At 47.5% G+C, this 18800-nt stretch overlaps 1 protein-coding gene and 1 pseudogene across 1 annotated transcript in view; one reads left to right on the top strand and one right to left on the bottom strand.

Annotated features, from left to right (window-relative positions):
* The window catches only part of ABHD12 (abhydrolase domain containing 12, lysophospholipase), a 77140-nt gene that overhangs the window by 11554 nt on the left and 46786 nt on the right, over positions 1-18800 (bottom strand). Inside the window, exons 3-6 of the mRNA XM_008141154.3 lie at positions 8738-8843; positions 5294-5413; positions 2301-2331; positions 743-788 (exon numbers count right to left, since the gene is read on the bottom strand). Of these exons, the coding sequence (XP_008139376.2) occupies positions 743-788; positions 2301-2331; positions 5294-5413; positions 8738-8843 (303 nt within the window). The remainder of the gene's footprint in view (positions 1-742; positions 789-2300; positions 2332-5293; positions 5414-8737; positions 8844-18800) is intronic.
* On the top strand, positions 9041-9674 carry LOC103285727 (60S ribosomal protein L18-like; annotated as a pseudogene).

The raw sequence follows: 18800 nt of genomic DNA, 5'->3' as shown, positions 1-18800 counted from the left end.
AAGAGCCGCATGTGGCTTGCGAGCCACAGTTTGCCGACCACTGACCTAGGAAATCTAGATGCCAGGCAGTTTGTAGCCATCTAGTAAATCCTATCTTCCCTAAACCGGGGACACTTGAGAATAAAGGATTTGCACTTCCCCTCCCCAACCAGGGTGTAATTATCTTAAATCACCCTACTCAGGGAGACAGCAGAAATCCAATTAGTGCCATTTGTCAACCACACCCAAGGACAGATGAAGTTAAGAGGATAACTCTCATTTTGTAACATCAGCATATACCAGATGAATATTCTATTGATCCTCCCCTAAACACCCAGCCTTTAAAACCCCTCAAAACGAAGGAAGGTCCCAGCAGACCCCAGCATGCCCTCTCCCGGGAGCACAGGGAGCCTTTCCCCTCCCCGTCTTCTTTCCCCAGAGGCGTGCTACCAGGGCAGCAATGGGCACTGGCAGTTCATCCCAGGCTAACTCCCTGAATCTGTCCCCAAGGCCCCCTTTTCTCTGACTTCTTAGTGAGCCAAAGCAGACCAGCAAGGCTCATTTCCCAGCGTTTTTAGTTTCACTGCCCAGCTTTAATAAACATCCTCTAAAATTCACCTGGACTCGTGTTGTGAAACTTTTCCTGCACGAAGTCAAGAACCCACACACTATCAGCAGACAGCCCCGCCAAGGGCCAGGTCCCCTGTCCGGTAACAGGAGGAAGTGGGAGGGCTAGGAGATGCAATTTCAAAAGAACCCTCACCTCTGTAGTCAAAGGTGACCACGTGGTAACCAAGGGAACTCAGCACCTGTAAAGTGAAAAATAAACACCTGGGCAAAAAGATCACGTACCTTGGACAGAGGGTAACTTGCCCCTTAAAACCCATCCCGGCTTCTGTCTTTACGCCCTGCACACATGGGAAACTTAATCAAGACTTGTCATCATGTTGCCCCGATCCCAGTGGGATCTTAAAAACCCAATGCCAACTGCTGCTACTGGACACACTGATGCCCTCCACCTCAGCAGTGTGAGCAGGAAGCCTCTCCCTTGGCTCCGAGCCACACCTGCACCTCGGCATTCAGGGGCTCACAAGGGGGCTTTGACCACCCAGCAACCCAGGAGGAGGAACTCCATCTGCAACCTAGCATATCGCAGACTTGAAGCTTTCACTGAATTATTTCTGTTATTAAAAAACCCTCTAGACTTGAGATTTCTCACTAGATACCTACTTACAGCCTCCTTCCACTCCATCCGCCAGGGTGGCTCGGGTGTGCCCACAGGCATGTGGAAGCTGCCAGCCACCAAGTCACCCAAAGTCACTGCTGGGCCTTTGCTCCTGTATGCGACCTTCTAGCTCCCAGCCTCCCTCAAATCCTACACTTTCCAGAGTCACACTGTTCCTGGTGCGAACCATTCTATGGACAGAAACCTCAAAACGGGACCTACAGTTTTCCAAGCATTCCTTTCCCTGACCTGATCTAATTCACACAGGGACACAAACACTCCACAGCCCAGGGCGGTCCACCTGGTATATGGCAGAGCAGTGCCTGCACAGTACTGATGTTCCCACACATCTGCCTGTAGCAAATGCAGATGCCCCTCTAAGAGAAGGATGGGGGAGACGGGTACGGTGACCCCGGGACACTGCTAACAATTGCACATTTCAGGCTCCTAGACCCAAACACCTGAGGAAGACAAGGACCAAGTAGAAGGGAAGGTCTACAAGCCTGCCTGCATCAGCCCCCTTCATCTGGGGAGACCTGCTGGGCTTGAAATCTGATTTAAATGTGACTGTACTTCCCGTAAGGCGAGAAACTTCTGTGGTGGCCCAATTCCTGAGCCTGCAACGTGGGAGTAAAGCATAGCTACCTGACCCCTCTGTCCTCTCCATTCCTTTTATATGTGAGGAACATACTTGTACTAGGAAACAATTTCAAACGGCTTTTATGTAATCAGCCAACATCTGGCATAAGATCCACAAGGTCCATTTATTCTGATTTTGGTAACTTTCCTGGAGACAGCACTGTAAGAAGCACTCCATGATGGAGTCACCCACAGAGGCAGTGCCAGAAAGGCCACCATGATTAACAATCAAAATTATTAGGGGACTCCCTGCTGTTCATGCCACCTGGAAAGAACAGACAGGAAACAACACTCGGGCAATGCCCCCGCCATCAGAGACCCCTGTGGACGCTGTTCTGTCCGTCATACACCATCTGGACACTGCTCCCTCAGTCACAGACAGTGTAGACACTGCTTGACCCATCACAGACTGCGTGGATACTGCTCTTTCCGCACATACTGTGCCATGCTCACCTACCTTATAAAGCTCCACTCGGTGGTCACCTCCTCTAGAATGTCAGGGAGAAGGAAACAAGAATAGGTGTTAATGCATCTTCTCAAAGAGGCAGGCGCAGGGTCAATACTGGAGCATTCGGGCTTTTAAGGACTTGGTTCCCAAAACCATAAAGGGCCGGGCATTGGTGGACAGGTGACCTCCTCCTTGGGATACCCTAAGTGGCTCTAAGCTTGCCTGTAGTAGTACTGTGCCAAGCAAGGGACAGTCTTAGTACTTTGGAGATATTTGTTAGTTACTTTCTTACTTTTCTTTTTGACTAGGTAATTCCTACATGCAGTACAAAATCCAAAAGATACAAGAGGATACACAGCAGGCCCACCCACTCCTGCCCCAGCATCCAGCCTCTTCCTCAGCCTCCTACTGTCCAGGGACCGCCTACAACAGAAGCAAAGGCCCTTCTTTACTTGCAGGCACACACCCACAGGGATCCGCCACTTTTTACTCAGTACATCACAGCCAACTCTCAAGTACACTCTTTTTAGCGGTGGTCACTTTGCTTGTCTTGTGTCATTTGGTTCTTTACCACCTGCTGCTGACTTAAGTTTTGCTGCCGTGGCCAGATACAGGTGAGCCATGTGTGGGACTCATTCCTACAGAAGGAACTACTACCTGAAGGCGTGCAATTGTAATCTTGACAATCACTGCTGAGTCCTTCAGAGGGCCCTCGTCTTTTACCCCAAGTGTGTGAGAACAGCTGTCTCCCAGCTCCTCACCAATAGACTAGCTTTTGTGGGCACTTTTTATTACCAAGGCTGAACAGGCTTTCATACATTTGAACTACTTCACGTCTGTATTCTCTGTCCAAGGACCATCTATTCCTTCTCACTTTCTGTGCAGTTGTTGGTCAATTGTTACTGTGGACAGACAGACTCCAAAGTGGGAATGGAGCAGCCTCAGAACAGGGCCACCTCAGGACAAGAAAGCGTGTTGAAAAAAAAAAAAAAAGAAAGAAAGCGTATTGGCTCACCCTCTACAGACTGCTCAGCTGTGTTTTTTTATAACGAGCATTTTGTCCATTTTGGGTTTGTATGTGGGGGTGGGGGAAGGGTGTGTCCTTGGGAGAGACAAGGACCAGATGAAGGAGGAAACCAATACAATGCAGAAACAAAAATACAAAGAAATGAGTTTCAAGTCTAGAACGAAATACTGCACAATGTTTGCAGTTAACTTTGGAAGCGTTCATGGTGGCTCTTATCTAAATTTTTCAAATGTCCTACCTGAACAAAAAGAAGGATTCAGAGCATAACACAAGCAGCCCGGGGATCTGAATCTCAGGGAGCGGCATGAGTCTGGTCAAAGAGCAGGGACAGGCAAGATCTGCAGCACAGGCAGTCTCTGGAGCAGTGGGAGGGAGCAGCAAACCTTTCAAAGTCACCATATTCCTTTAAGCCTGAAGTTACAGGCAGTTTGTTTTATTTACCATGTGACTGGCATTGCTTAACTGAACCTTATTCACAATAAACCTCAAAATTCTCTCATTTACAGAAAGATACTACAAGAGCTGTTTGTAGCCACTTGCTCTTTAAAAGAAGAAGAGAAACGCTCTGTGGCTTGTTCCAGACATAGAAGAAAGCAAATAGCAAGAGCATACATGATTTAGTAGCTAGGCACTCTATTCCTTGGCTCAGAAACCATCCTCGAGGGCCACGCTTCCTGGACTTCCTGCCTGTCCTCTGCACAGCCCCTCTGCCCAGCCCCCACTGTGGCCTGCTTTCCCCTCCAGAAAGGCCAGTGCAGTATTCTCTTGCAGGTTCTGTCTATAAAATGCCCACACCCCAGCCCACCACTAAGGCCAACGCGCCAGGCAGTGGCCCTGCCTCCTGCCAGCTCCTCGCTGGCTCTCTCACACGACCTAAGGCAGCTGCAGCAACAGTGACCCTCCCAAGGGATTCAGGCAGAGCTTTGTTCAGAAAATGCACATGCCCCTTGTCCCCACCCCCACCCCCTCACCACCACCATCAGCTCTCCCACAAAGACTCTTCTGAGTAAGGCTGGCCACATGGGGTGGAAGGAGCCCTCTTTAAACCAAGGGCGGTGATAGCTCCAATCCCAGCTGGTCTGAAGAACATGGCATCAAAGTCACCCTTGAAGCTGGGATAAACCTGGACAAGGGCTTTATGTGCCAGCTGTGCTACCTCACTGGCCCAGAAGAAGCACCAGCACTGCTGGCTTACAGCTGGAAGCAGAGAACTCAATAAAGTCACCCTGACCTGACAGCATGTGGGGCACCTCAGCTGGGGTCTCTTGGCTGGACTCCCTCTGCCTTTGGCTGTACCTCTTCAGTGTCACCGCTGCCTCTTCTCAGCACTCGCTGGCCTTTCTAGGAGGTGTCCCTCCTCCCCCAGGAGGGCATACCTGCCAGTAAGAAAGTGCCAACCTGCCTGCAGTCATCAGACAGGGCTGACAAAGCTGCTACTGAACAGGAGACAACTTTCCTCAGGGCACGCTTAGGCCCTGAAGAGTCACACCACCCCTCTTTACCCGCTGAGGGACCACTGCTTCCTTACCCACTGAGAAACCTTGTTCCCCAAACCATGGGCCCTCGGACTCTTTGCCTTTTAAATTACATTAGGCAGGACACATCCCGCTCTGGCCCAGGATCTGAGTCACTCTGACAGAGACGCAGCCTCCTCCATCCCACCCCAGTCACTGTGAGCGTCAGATAAGGGGTTTCTGGACATCTGCTTAACAGGGTGGCTTCCAAGGAAAGAGGATCGGGGCCCACTTTGCACACAGCCCTGCTTTGCTCTGAGCCTGTGGGAATGCTGCTTCATGTGAATTCACCTAGAACCCCCCTTCCAGCAAACCCCATAGGAACTCTGTCTTTTCCTCTGTTCCCCATGTGCCTGCTCCCTCATTGCAGTGGGTCAGTAAGCCCGATGGGCCAGGACACTCCTGCTCACAAAGGAGCCAGCACTGTACGGAGGACACATGCGTGAGCTCTTCTTCCTCACCGGGTGCCTGCATTCCCGTGCAGGTACAAGATGACAGGGTAACTAGAAGCCAAGGCATCCTCGTACCACATCTGGTCCTTCCCCTGGGCGGTCTTCCACCAGACAGTGGGGACAGTGTGCCTGGAAACAGAAGCAGAGGGGAACAGCACGACCAGATGATGATGGCTGAAGGAACAACTATGGAGCCAATGTCACACCGAGCAGAGAGCAGGGGTGGGTGCGCAGAAGAGGCAAACTGTCCCTGTCTCCAGAATAAATTACTGAACTCTGAGCTCCAAGGTGTAGGGATGGCTTTTGACTGCTTAAGCAGATTTCCTAACTTGCAAATAGGCATCTGCTGGCCATAGAGGCTCACAGATAGCAGTTACCAGGGGTGTGGGGACAGCTGTTTCTCCAGGAGGAACTAGGAGCTCTGTGAGGAAAAATCTCACCTGGATGGGTCACCAGGCCTTAACCTGGACTAGCACAGAACGAGCACTTGATAAATAGGAGCTGAACAACAGCATTTCCTTCATACATTCCCATATTTTTAAGCTGTACACAATTTAACTTAGTGCACTTAAGACAGTATCATGTTGCCACAAGTACAACATATTAGATTCAGCCAACACTGATCTCCTGAGCTGCACTAGAAACCTGGCCATCCTTAAACTACCATTTCTAAAGTACAGCACATTCCAGACGCAACTCGCAGACCCACATCTGCAGACCCATGTCTGCAAGAGGCAGCGTTGCAGGCTGCCCCATCTCGTGGCTGAGCTTAGAGTCAGCCAACTCATTCCATACCGGGCCAGGCTCTCAGAGACTCACTCAGTCTATCTGGCCAAACCCTCCTTCAGAGAGATGCTCCAGTTAATCTTAACTCAGGCCCACATCAAATACTGTTAATCACTGGGAGAGTCTGAATTAATAAGGCTTTCTGTAAAAGTTATTTAAATTAATTAGTAAGAATCCTTAAAAAAACACTGTAGTAAATGGCCAATTTCTTATTTTCTAGCTCTTAAGTTTCAGCATCTCATCTCTAACATATCTTTTGACCAGTTCCAGGGATAACACTGTGGGTGGTTCTGACCACTGTAATTATCACTCTCCTATAATTATAAACCTATGGAATGGAAAGGTGTGTGTGTGTGTATACATATATATATATATATATACATATATATACACACACACACACACACACACACACACAGATATATATATATACATATATATATATAAATTTATCTTTATTGTTGAAAGTATTACATATGTCCCTCTTTTTTTTCCCCATCTACCCCCTCCACCCTGCACTGCCACCTGCCCAGGCCTTCACCACACTATTGTCTGTATCCCTGGGTTATACATATCTATACTAATAAAAGGGCATATGCTAATTAGACTGGACATCTTCCAGACATCCTTCAGGATGTCCTTCCGGACAAAGCCACAGTGGCAGGGGCCAAGGCAGAGGCAGTTAGGGGAGATCAGGCCTGCAGGGGAGAGCAGTTAGGTGCAATCAGGCAGGCAGGCAGAGAGGTTAGGGGCAATCAGGCAGGCAGGCAGAGAGGTTAGGGGCAATCAGGCAGGCAGGCAGGTGAGCGGTTAGGAGCCAGCGGTCCCGGATTGCAAATTGAACATCCCCTGAGGGGTCCAGATTGGAGAGGGTGCAGGCCGGGCTGAGGGAGCGCCCCCCCCCATGGACAAATTTCGTGCACCAGGCCTCTAGTATGTATACAAGTTCTTTGGTTAATCTCTCCCTTTCTGTCTCCTCCACCCCTACCTTCCCTCTGAGATTCATCAGTCTTTTCTATGCTCTATGTCTCCAGATCTATTTTGTTCATCAATTTATTTTGTTCATTAGATTCATCCATATATGAGTGAGATCATATGATATTTGACTTTCTTAGACTGGCTTATTTTGCTTAGCATAATACTTTCCATGTCCCTCCATGCTGTCTCAAAGGGTAAGAGATCCTTCTTTTTTACAGATGTATAGCATCCCATGGTGTAAATGTACCTTTCGGTACTGGGAGCTAAGGCACTTCCAATAGACAACCTACAACAAACGTGGGACTCTTGACAAAGGCCCAAGAAGCTTCCAGCAAGAGAAAAGGGGAAATATTCCTGGGGCTCACCTCTGTCCTGCCAGGTGGATAACTCTGCCCACGACAGGCAGCTGAGATTGAGCTGATGGCCAAGCAAATCCTCAGCTTTAGATCTGATGAGGTGCCTGATGAGAGCAGTTGGTGCCCAAGGGCCCACACTGTCCTCCCAACAGCACGGGATACAGACATGAGCAGGCAGCAGGTGCCCACCAGCACACAGCCTGGCTGTCACTGCCAGAAGTTGTATCTGTTGTCACTAAATACAACTTTCTTGGGTAACTGCTGTGAGAGCTTTCAGCCTAAGTATCAGCACCACAAATTCCCTTTGCAACAGGAGGAAGAAGCCCTAACTAAATCGCCATGTCTTCAAAGCACAACCCCCATTAACCAGCAGGAGGGCCAACCAATACCCACCAAACAGCTCTGGATGTAAAAGCTGAGTGCCCCCTGTGCACACAGTGGTCAGTAAATGCTAGACTAAACCAAATCGGAAATGACAAAAGACTCTATAGAGCCCCAGCACCAACTTCTAAGAACAAAAATCTCCTTTCTCATTTTACGTTCTTTACCGAGGACCATTATTAGAAATGCCCGAACTCCTCGCAATCCACACTGGGAAGCTATTCACAACATTTCATTTAGAAGCTCCTCACATACACAGTGGTTTTCTGAGACAGCAGGGAGAGACTATGGCACTGAAAAAACACCCCATCTAGATTAAGGGACAGCGATTCAGAGTGATTCTGAGAGGAAAAAGCACAACATACCACAGAAAGGCTGATCAATTTAAATTTAGTTGTTCGAAAACACCCACTTGTCCCCAGAAAAAACATTAAAACATATTCTAAAGACAAAGAAGTCACAGAGCTCAAGTCCAATTCAAATTTATGGCTACAAAGAGTAAATACTAAGATAGTAAACATGAAAATTACCAACTGCCCAAGTGCTGTATGTAAAAAGAAATCAAGCTGTTTTCAATATCTAGACATTCCTGTCTCTGAAAAGAAATGGTATATCTCAAGCCCGTGCTCACAATTCTGTGCTTCTGTTCTCTGTTTCTAGGACTTTCTCTTCCCCTGGAAATGAGGCTCTCTACAAAAAGCAATCTGGTTCACAAAGCTGTTTGAAAACCCCAGGCTAGTTTAGTGCCATCTCATCGTGCTTCATTAGGATCAAATTTAGCAGAGCTCTTTGCTGTGGAAATACAGTGGGTAAAAATAAAAACGGACATGCAACAGTTTTAGAGACTGGTGTCAAGGACAACCGTGACCACAGTACTCAGGGTCCTTCCTGCCTCCTAGAGAGTCCACACAGTGGGTGCCTCGACCCTGCAGTCACTTGGCCAGACACTCACCAGACTCCAATGGTCACGTCTTCTTCTGGCTGGAGGTAGTAATTACAGGTGTGATTCAAACCTTGATCCTGTGGTTTTTTCAAGTCAATGAAATAGGGAACTCTCACTGTGTGGGACAAAGAGATGAAAACCAGGATTAGTGGGGATGGACACACACACACACCCACACACACACACACACACGAGGTGAAGCTCTCAAAAAAAAAAAAAAAAGCCAACTCTTTTCCAACCCAATAATGCCAGGCATACCAGACCCTCCAGCCTCAGGTGGAATTATGGGCAAGACTGCTCTGGGACCTCTTTCCGGAACTGGTAGAGCAGAAGGCACCATCATGGGAGTCGACATCCGCCACAACAAAGACCGAAAGGTTTGGCGCAAGGAGCCCAAGAGCCAGGACATCTACCTAAGGCTGCTGGTCAAGCTATACAGGTTTCTGGCCAGAAGAACCAACTCCACTTTCAACCAAGTGGTGCTGAAGGGGTTGTTTATGAGTCGCACCAACCGGCCACCTCTGTCCCTTTCCTGGATGATCCGCAAGATGAAGCTTCCTGGCCGGGAGGGCAAAACCGCCGTGGTTGTAGGGACTATAACTGATGACGTGAGAATCCAGGAGGTGCCCAAACTGAAGGTGTGTGCCCTTCGTGTGAGCAGCCGTGCCCGGAGCCGCATCCTCAAGGCTGGGGGCAAGATTCTCACCTTCGACCAGCTGGCCCTGGACTCCCCCAAGGGCTGTGGCACTGTCTTGCTTTCTGGTCCTCGCAAGGGCCACGAGGTGTACAGGCATTTCGGCAAGGCCCCAGGAACCCCCCCACAGCCACACCAAACCCTACGTGCGATCCAAGGGCCGGAGTTCGAGTGTGCAAGAGGCCACCGGGCCAGCCGCGGCTACAAAAACTAACCCTAAATCCTATCATATTATTAAAAAGGTTTTGGATGCTGGAAAAAAATAAAAAAGACTGCTCTGGGACACTGTGAGTGAATCTTCAGAACCTCCAGCAAGGGTGAGGTCTGATTAGAGATGGACACACTGAAGATTGATTATTCAAGGTGTGAGAAGATACAACTGAGGAAGGAAAGATCCCTGAGACATGAGGGTCAGCCTAGCCATGAGAGAGGCCTCTGGAAGCAGCTCAGGTAGGCTGCAACTGAAAGCTGGAGCCGGGAAGTTGGCGGGTGAGATGGTGGGAAAGGTGACAGACAGATGGTGTTCTGGAGCTGGAGCCACAGGACTTGATAAGCAATTGAACGTGGGTATGAGACAGCTAAATGGGATTCTCAAGTTTCTAGTGCCGCCACTTAACGCCGAAAGGATGGCAGAAGATGAGGTGTGGGTGCAAGGAAGTGGATGAATTCACAGAACCCATCTAGAGTTGTTTGCTGTCAAGTGAGCAATAGAGCAGGAGCCCTAAATGTAACAAGTGATCTGCCAATAGGGCAGAATTCTGTGGTGCACACACACTATGGAAAATCCTGGGGCCATTACAGATTGATCAGATCCACTGACGAGAATTACAGGTGAGAAGAGCAAGGAAAAAGCAGTAAGATCACAGGGTGTGCTGCATAATCCACATTGCTATTGTAAAAAGAAGCTAACATCAACACCACCCATGTGTGGCTAGAAAGACAGAAAAACACATGCCAGTCTGTTAACAAAGTGTGTGTGTGTGTGTGTGTGTGTATGTGTGTGTGTGTGTGTGTGATGCTTAATTTTCCCCTTATATATCACTGTACTTTTTAAAAAATGGTTGTTTTTAAAAATATATATTTTATTGATTTCTTACAGAGAGGAAGGGAGAGGGATAGAGAGTTAGAAACATCGATGAGAGAGAAACATCGATCAGCTGCCTCCTGCACTCCCCCTACCAGGGATGTGCCCGCAACCAAGGTACCTGCCCTCGACCAGAATCGAACCTGGGACCCTTGAGTCCGCAGGCCAACACTCTATCCACTGAGCCAAACCGGTTAGGGATATATCACTGTACTTTTATTGCTTGTGGTGAACATATATGAAGATATATTCAGTGAAAAAATAAAATACTTAGAAAACCCAAAACACTGAGGCGATATTTACTCACTTTATAAAATGGCACCTCCTAAAGGGGGTAGTAACAATAGCAGTATGGTCCTGACTTCTAGCAGATCCCACCTTCTATAAGGAAGCTGTACACGCTGTCAGTTTTCTTTGGTGAAGCAAGTAGTTTCATTAAGTAACCACATGCATCTTCGTGGTATGAAAGCCAAGTGTGCTCATCTGCCACCCTTGTCCCCTTCCTGAGCTGCACTCATCAACCTCCTGCTCCAGAGCCTTTGCAACTTGCCGTCCCCTCTGCCTGAATGGTCTCCCACCACATAACCTGCACATCTGGCTCTCACTCCCTAAAATGTCCCTGCGGCTCAGTACACATTTGCTGAAGAAATAAAGTATCCAACTCCTGAGGATATGGGGATACACACATGCTCTTTCCTCAGAAATTCCCTGAGCGAACGTTTCAGACCATGCAGGCAGACAAATCCTCCCACCAGGACTGCTTTTCATTACCTCCAGCTTCTTAACCCATCTCTTCCTCAAGAAGCAGGATACATTTTTTAAAAACATTAATTATAGTTTTCTCTCAAGAGAAAAATGGCAACCAAAGGAGGTGGCATACTATTTCCTTGTGCTTTTATGGTGCCAGCACTGTGTTGTTCATGCCCTCACACAGCACTTCTTGTAATCTGCACACCATCCTGATAGGCTGGTACTACTGGTGTTTCATAGCTCCGGTTAAGTCACCAGCTCACATGGGACCGAACTAGGATTTGCAGCACCTTGGCTGCCCGACTCCATGACCCACACTCTTGACTAATCAGACAGGAAGTGAGAAAGGTAAATTGGTTTTAGTCCTCACTGACCCCAAGTGCCCTGCTATGGGTTGGCTTGTGCGCCCTGCCCAAAAGGACACGCTGAAGTGCTCAGAATGTGACCTTATTTGGAAATAGGGTCTTCACAGAGTAACCGAGCTTGTTAGCTAGATCCCCATCCAATATAACTGCTGTCCTTGTCAAAAGGGATAACTGAGACACACAGAGAGACAAGGACAGAAAAAGACAATGTAAAGACACAGGGGGAAGGTAGCCATGTGACACTGGAGGCTGAGACTAGAGTGGTGCAGCTACAAACCAAGGAACACCACGGACTGCTGGCCACCACCAGAAGCTGGGAAGAGGCAAGGAAAGATTCCACCCAGTCTCAGGAGCATGGCACTGTTGACACCTTGCTTTCAGACTTCCAGCCTCCAGAACTGGGAGGGAGTAAATTTCTGTTGTTTTAAATCTGCCCACCAGAGTGTGGTACTTATTTCACAACCTGGGAACAAATGCAGCCAACAAGGAGTTCAGATTTTACTCTGGCAATGGGACTCGGAGGAGGGCCTGAGAAGGACCTCTGTTTCTCGCACTGTTTCAGATGCGGGCACCCACTCCTGCAGTCCCAACTCTGTGACTGCTCTATGCTGTGGAATCTGAAGGCTGCAGCTGGATAGAACAGCTCCTCATCCGACAAGTGTGAGGTGAAACAACTTCCTCAGTGAAACTCTGAATATCCATACCTAGTGCCCACTGTCAACCCCACACCCAAACTATTTAATCAATTCTGCTCCTAAGGCTGGAATTACATACCCCAGTCCCAGTGCTAAACAGAAAGTGGGCGCCATCAAGGGCTGAGGGCACTTGACTTCTGCTGGCTCAGTTTCCGAGCCTTGACTGGTTCTGTGTCCGGAGAGAGGCAGCCAAGCTGCGTATAGCTACCCCAGAGCTCAGAGGACCGCCCCCTGAAAAGTATTTACGGAGATTAGCAGCTAATCTCCAAAGCCTCCAAACCCCAGAAAGTTAGGAACGGAGGAATCAGATTCTACTCCAGAATAGACTCATTCCACGAAGCTCGTCTTCCAGTTCACTTTTGTGTTTTAGAAACAATCGTGAAAAAGGAAGTAGTACATGCCCCAAGTCCAGCAGATGCTGTCCTTGCATCTCCCCTCCAGCTAATGGGGGCCTCTGGTCACTCCTGGGGATCAGACAACCCTAGAGCAGTGGCCAGAGGAACTACCTGACGTGTAGAGCCAACAAGGGGAGGGTTAAGAGGACTCTCTAGGGTTTATCAAATTACAACTCCATGATGCAGGCTGTAGGGGCTTCCAGAAATGCCACAAAGCAAAGGAATGGGGTTGAGGGGTACAGGAGACCTAGGCTAACCTGGGCGAGAACACAGTAACAGGCCAGGGCCCACTGACCTCCCATGTGATCATATATACCTTGGCCCCACTGACTCTGAGATGCTGGCTGGAGCCCACCCTCTAGGCCCATGCATTATATACAGGGTTGGAGTAGGGACAGAGCACATGGCCTGCAGGCAAGGCAGTCCAATAGGAGTTACAAACTCCACCCCACACAGAGGGCGACTGCAGGGCCCAGGAACCCAATATACAGGACCCAAGGCACATCCAGCTGCTGGGACCCAGGTCTCTGGCTTTTCCTCCTTCCTGTTTTGCATTGTCTACTCTCTGGCCATATCCACCATTTACCAGCAGCCACAACTGTCAACGAACATGATTTAGAAAGGATCCTGCACAATGGTTCTCCATGAATCATCAGTGAATAAACATATGAATGAAGGAGAAAAAACCTACTGTCTTCCTTTTTTTAAACTAATCTGGAAAATGTTTGATAGGGTGAGAAGCTGAAACTACTTACCTGCAAAGAACATTTTTGACTGCCTGAAGATTTTAAATATCGGGGCTATAGCTCATCCGTTACTGAACAAGGAGCAACCCTGAAACACTGGATGACGTGTAGAGCCAACAAGGGGAGGGTTAAGAGGACTCTCTAGGGTTTATCAAATTACAACTCCATGATGCAGGCTGTAGGGGCTTCCATAAGCAAAAAGAATAGAAAAGAAAGCTATCGGAGGTTAACAGGGACTGCTACAGGGAAGCAAAAAGGAGGCTTAAACACACTTGTCTCAGTAACCACTGAAGTGAACTGCCTTTTGCTTCAAAAACAAATACATATTTCGCCCTGGCCGGTGTGGTTCAGTAGTTAAGAGTGTCGGCCCACGTAACAGAGGGTCTTAGGTTCAATTCCCGGTTAGGGGCAGGTATCTGGGTTGCAGGTTTGATCCTGGTCCCGGTTGGAGCGAGTGGGGGGGGAGGGCCCCCGCAACCAATCGATGTGTCTCTCTCACGTGGATGTCTGTCTCTTTCTCTTTCTCTCTCCCCCTCCCTCCTTCCCTTCCACTCTCTCTAAAAATCAATGGAAAAAAGATCCTCAGGTGAGGATTAACAAAAAAACAATAACAAACAAATACGTACTTCATATATCTAACCTATTTCCAAAAAAGGCCAAGGCAATGTGCAGAGAGGAGCAGTTCCTGTGCAGGCCTTTAAACCAAAACACTCCTTTTCGCCAGGAGACAGCTATAGATTCAAGGGCAAGAGAACTGCTGTGAGTATCGAGAAACACATACATTTATGTTTATGTGTCAGATAGACAAGAGACCAGCAGGAAGTAAATGACAATGTTAACAATTTCCTCAGAGTAATTTTCACTTTCTTCTTCATTGTTATTCAGGCATTTTCAGTTAATCTTTCAGAATGGTCATGTATTTTTTTGCTTGTGAAAATTTCTTTAAAGTAAGAATAATGCCTTAAATCGTAAGTGCTAACCTTCTTCTAAAGTGTATTTATCTGATTTATAAATTTGGCTTCAAATAGATTTACTGTGAACTTAAAAATATATTCTTTAATCGTATTTTGAGGCCTAAAAGATTGTTACATTACCTTTGATATCTAAATGGAAATCCACAGGCTCATGATTCACATTTTGAGGAGACAAGAATGGAAGTACCACCCCAGCAGCATGAAGTGAAACCGCCAAGTCACTACAGGGCTGTGTTAGAGACCCCCACCTCCTCTGCAGGGGAAGGGAGCACAGACAACTAACCAAAAATCTCCTTTAAAAACACCACTGTGGGGGAAACCAAGATGGCGGCATAGGTGAACACCTATACTGCTGTCTCGCACAACAATTTCAAAACTACAACTAAAAGACAAAGCAGACAAAACCCAGAACCACCAGAAAGCCGGCTGAGTGGAAATTCTACAACTAGAAGGAAAAAGAAAAGGACACTGAGACTCAGGAGCAGCGGAGGGCAGAGGTGTAGAGACACGGAGACGTGCGCGCACGAGAGGAAGGGCCGGGTGGCTGAATACACGGCTGGCTTTCTCGAACCGGAGCGAAACAAAGGCTCCCCATAGCGCTGAAATCCAGTCCCGGGCGAGACTCGGGGAACCCAGACACATACGGGGAGAAACTGGACTGTCCGGCAGCGGGCAGGGCTCGAGAGCAGCTTTCTCTCAGAGGTGCGTGCAGCCATAGCCGCGGGGCACTGAGACCCAGGGGAACTGCGGAAGACTGAGGTGTGGGACACAGAGACGTGTGCGCGCGAGAGGAAAGGCCAGGCAGCTGGATGCACCGCACTCCAGTTCCGCACTCCAGTTCCGGGTGAGACTTTGGGTACCCAGACTCATTCGGGGAGAAACTGGACTGTCTGGCAGCGGGCAAAGCTCAAGAGCAGCTTTCTCTCAGAGGTGCGTGCAGCCATTGCCGCGGGACACTGAGATCCAAGCCTCTTAGGGCGGGGATGACGGGAAACCAAGGCTGCCTGCTCTGCCCTGAGACCCTGCCCCATCCAAGCTGAGCACAGAAGCTCTCCCAGTGGAGACACAGCTGATCCTCACAGCCAATTGGCCGGGAGGTCAACTCCGCCCAGTGATACCAAGAGCAATCAAGGCTTAACTACAACAAGACTGTGCAGCCCATAAAGGGGTGCACCAAGAGTGTCCACCTCAGGTGACTGGGGAGGCTGAGCCACTGGGCCCAAAGGACACCTCGCACACAAAGCCACTCCATCAACTCAGGGAAGCAGCTAAAATACAGAGACAAAGAGGCAGATCACAAATGAAGGAAATGGAGGAAAGTAGAAGACTGGACAGAGAGTTCTCAAAACCACATTTATAAGGTTACTCAAGAATCTGCTAAAAACCTCTGAGGAACTTAGTGAGACCTTTAAAGATCTTAATGAGAATGCCAAAAAAATGGAAAAGGACCAGTCAGAAATTAAGCATACACTGCCTGAAATAAAGAATATACAGAAATTCAACAGTAGATCAAAGGACCCCAAGAATCAAACCAAAGATTTGAAACATGAGGAAACAAAAAACACCCAACCAGAAAAACAAAAAGGAAAAAGAATCCAAAAATATGAAGATAGTGTAAGGAGCCTATGGGACAACTTTAAGCGTACCAACATCCGAATTATTGGGGTGCCAGAAGAGAGAGCGCAAAATATTGAAAACCTATTAGAAGAAATAATGACAGAAAACTTTCCCTACCTGGTGAAAGAAATAGACTTACAAGTCCAGGAAGCACACAGAACCCCAAACAAAAGGAATCCAAAGAGGACCACACCAAGACACATCATGATTAAAATGCCAAGGGCAAAAAGACAAAGAGAGAATCTTGAAAGCAGCGAGAGAAAAACAGTTAGTTACCTACAAGGGAGTGCCCATACGACTGTCAGCTGATTTCTCAACAGAAACTATGCAGGCCAGAAGGGAGTGGCAAGAAATATTGAAAGTGATGAACAGCAAGAACCTACAACCAAGATTACTCTACCCAGCAAAGCTATCATTTAGAATTGAAGGGCAGATAAAGAGCTTCACAGACAAGAAAAAACTAAAGGAGTTCATCAATACCAAACCAGCATTATATGAAATGCTGAAAGGTATTCTTTAAGAAGTGGAAGAAGAAGAAAAAGGTAAAGATAAAAATTATAAACAACAAATAGATTTCTATCAACAAGTGAATCTAAAAATCAAGTGAATAAAAAATCTGATGACAGAATAAACTGGTGAATATAATAGAATCAGGGGCATAGGAAGGGAGTGGACTGACAATTCTCAGGGGAAAGGGGGTGTGAGGGGTGCGGGAAGAGATTGGACAAAAATCTTACACCTATGGATGAAGACAGTGGCGGGGTGTAAGGGCATGGGGTGGGGTGGGGAATCAGGTGGAGGGGAGCTATGGGCGGGGGGGAGAGAAAGAGGAACATATGTAATAATCTGAACAATAAAGATTTATTTATTTTTTAAAAACCACCACTGTGGCCCAAGCCTCCTCTTCTGTGCCATTGGGGCTGGCAAAGTTCTGTTCCTGAGGAACATCCTGCAATTTCATTAGGAAACCAACACAGCAAAATCTGTGGGCTGGGTCTAAAGTAGCCCAAAGAACTGATCTGAAGTAATCAATTCAATTCAAATATTTGCTGTAGGACCCACAGAGCAGCATGCCACACGTACCTGCTGCCACAAAGACACCAGCCCAAGGTACCTGCAGACCAGCAAAGTTGGAAAACCGTGCAAGGTCAATTCTAAGGTCTGCCACCAGGAAATCTGCAGCCCTGTAGCTTTGTGTTTATATATAAACTCTAATTCTCTTCTGTGCTGGACAGAATATGGACTCTTAAGTAAAAAAAAAAAAAAAAAAAAAAAAAAAAACTCCCTTTTTAGTATACTGTTAGTTCCTTTTAAATTTGAGCTTCTCACAAGTGACAAAAACTTAGAGATGATAAATTCCCAGAAGTTGAGCTATGCTTCTGTTAGAAAAGTCGAATGCCTCTTAGTATACATGTACTTTACAATTAAAAAAAATTTTTTTAAACACATTCTGGCTAATTTTATTAGAAAAAAATTTCGTATGATTTACGTTTCACCAGTCTGTTCTGGCATGCTTCTACTGATATCAGATTCCCTGCATGAAAAACAGCCAGTGTGCACACCTGCAGTATCCCCACACCCTGTGCCCAATTCAATATCATTGCCATGGCAGTGATGGACAACAATCTTAGCCAACATGCTGCAGTACCCTATTTCAGGTTTCCTCAAGGCTAGGCAGTTGCTGGCAAGGATGACCAATTTCACTTTACCTTGTCTGATTATTTTCAGAGTCTGCTTATACTCCAACATGTACTTTCCACTTTTTATAACAAGTTGGAGCCTAGAGCTGATTGACTCCAGCGACTTTTTCATCTTCTTTGTGGTCACTGTCTTTCTTTCTATCTTAGGTGTGGGACAGCCCCCAACCAAGAGCAGCTGCCAAGATGGCCAGGGAGCAAGAAAGTTCTAGTTTGACATCAAATAAAAATACTGTTGTTACTCTTTAGAGCAGAAATTCCTTTTTAACCAGCAACTTCCAAGTTTTTGTCAGAAAGTCTATTACAGACTTAACAACCCAGACACCTGGGGTGCTAGGAGCACTTGTGTTACCACAGGAAAGGGGTTCTGGATTCCTATGACAAACCCACCCCAGTGTGTCTCTCCTAGCATGGACCAGGCCAGTCACACAGGGACCATCTCAACACCTCCTGTCTGAACTCCCCCTGGTCCTCACGTTCTTCCTCCCCCCTCCTCTCTACTTGTTCCCCTGCTGCCTCCACGGCACCATCCTCAACTCTAGTCTCTGGCTCCCAAACACATAAGGTTCAAGTTCACTCTCTGCAAACCAATACAGCCAAAGAGCATACAAAGAGACCACTTCATCTGGTCCAAATGCTACCCGTACCCAATTTGAAGGCCATCATTTACAGAGCACCATGTTCTATCCTCGAACCTCTAACATCCACACACATAAGTGCCCTCTTAGTCTCATCTTGTAGGTATAAAATGGTGCTCCTTGCCCGGCCAGCATGGCTCAGTGTTTGAGCTTTGACCTATGAACCAGGGAGTCATGGTTCGATTCCTGGTCAGGGGACATGCCCGAGTTGAGACCTCGATCCCCAGTAGGGGGAGTGCAGAAGACAGCGATCAATGATCCTCTCTCATCATGGACCAGGCCAGTGTGTTTCTATGTCTCCCTCTCCCTTCCTCTCTGAAATCAATAAAAAATATTATTTTAAAAAATGGTGCTCCTTAAAAGGATTATTCCCAGCAACCACAGAACTTCTATTTCATATGTTTGATACTTCTGCAC

The sequence above is a fragment of the Eptesicus fuscus genome, chromosome 12 (assembly GCF_027574615.1).
Source record: "Eptesicus fuscus isolate TK198812 chromosome 12, DD_ASM_mEF_20220401, whole genome shotgun sequence".
Lineage (NCBI taxonomy): Eukaryota > Metazoa > Chordata > Mammalia > Chiroptera > Vespertilionidae > Eptesicus > Eptesicus fuscus.
Note: the sequence above shows the minus strand (reverse complement) of the source record. Positions and strands in the feature narration are given on the sequence as shown.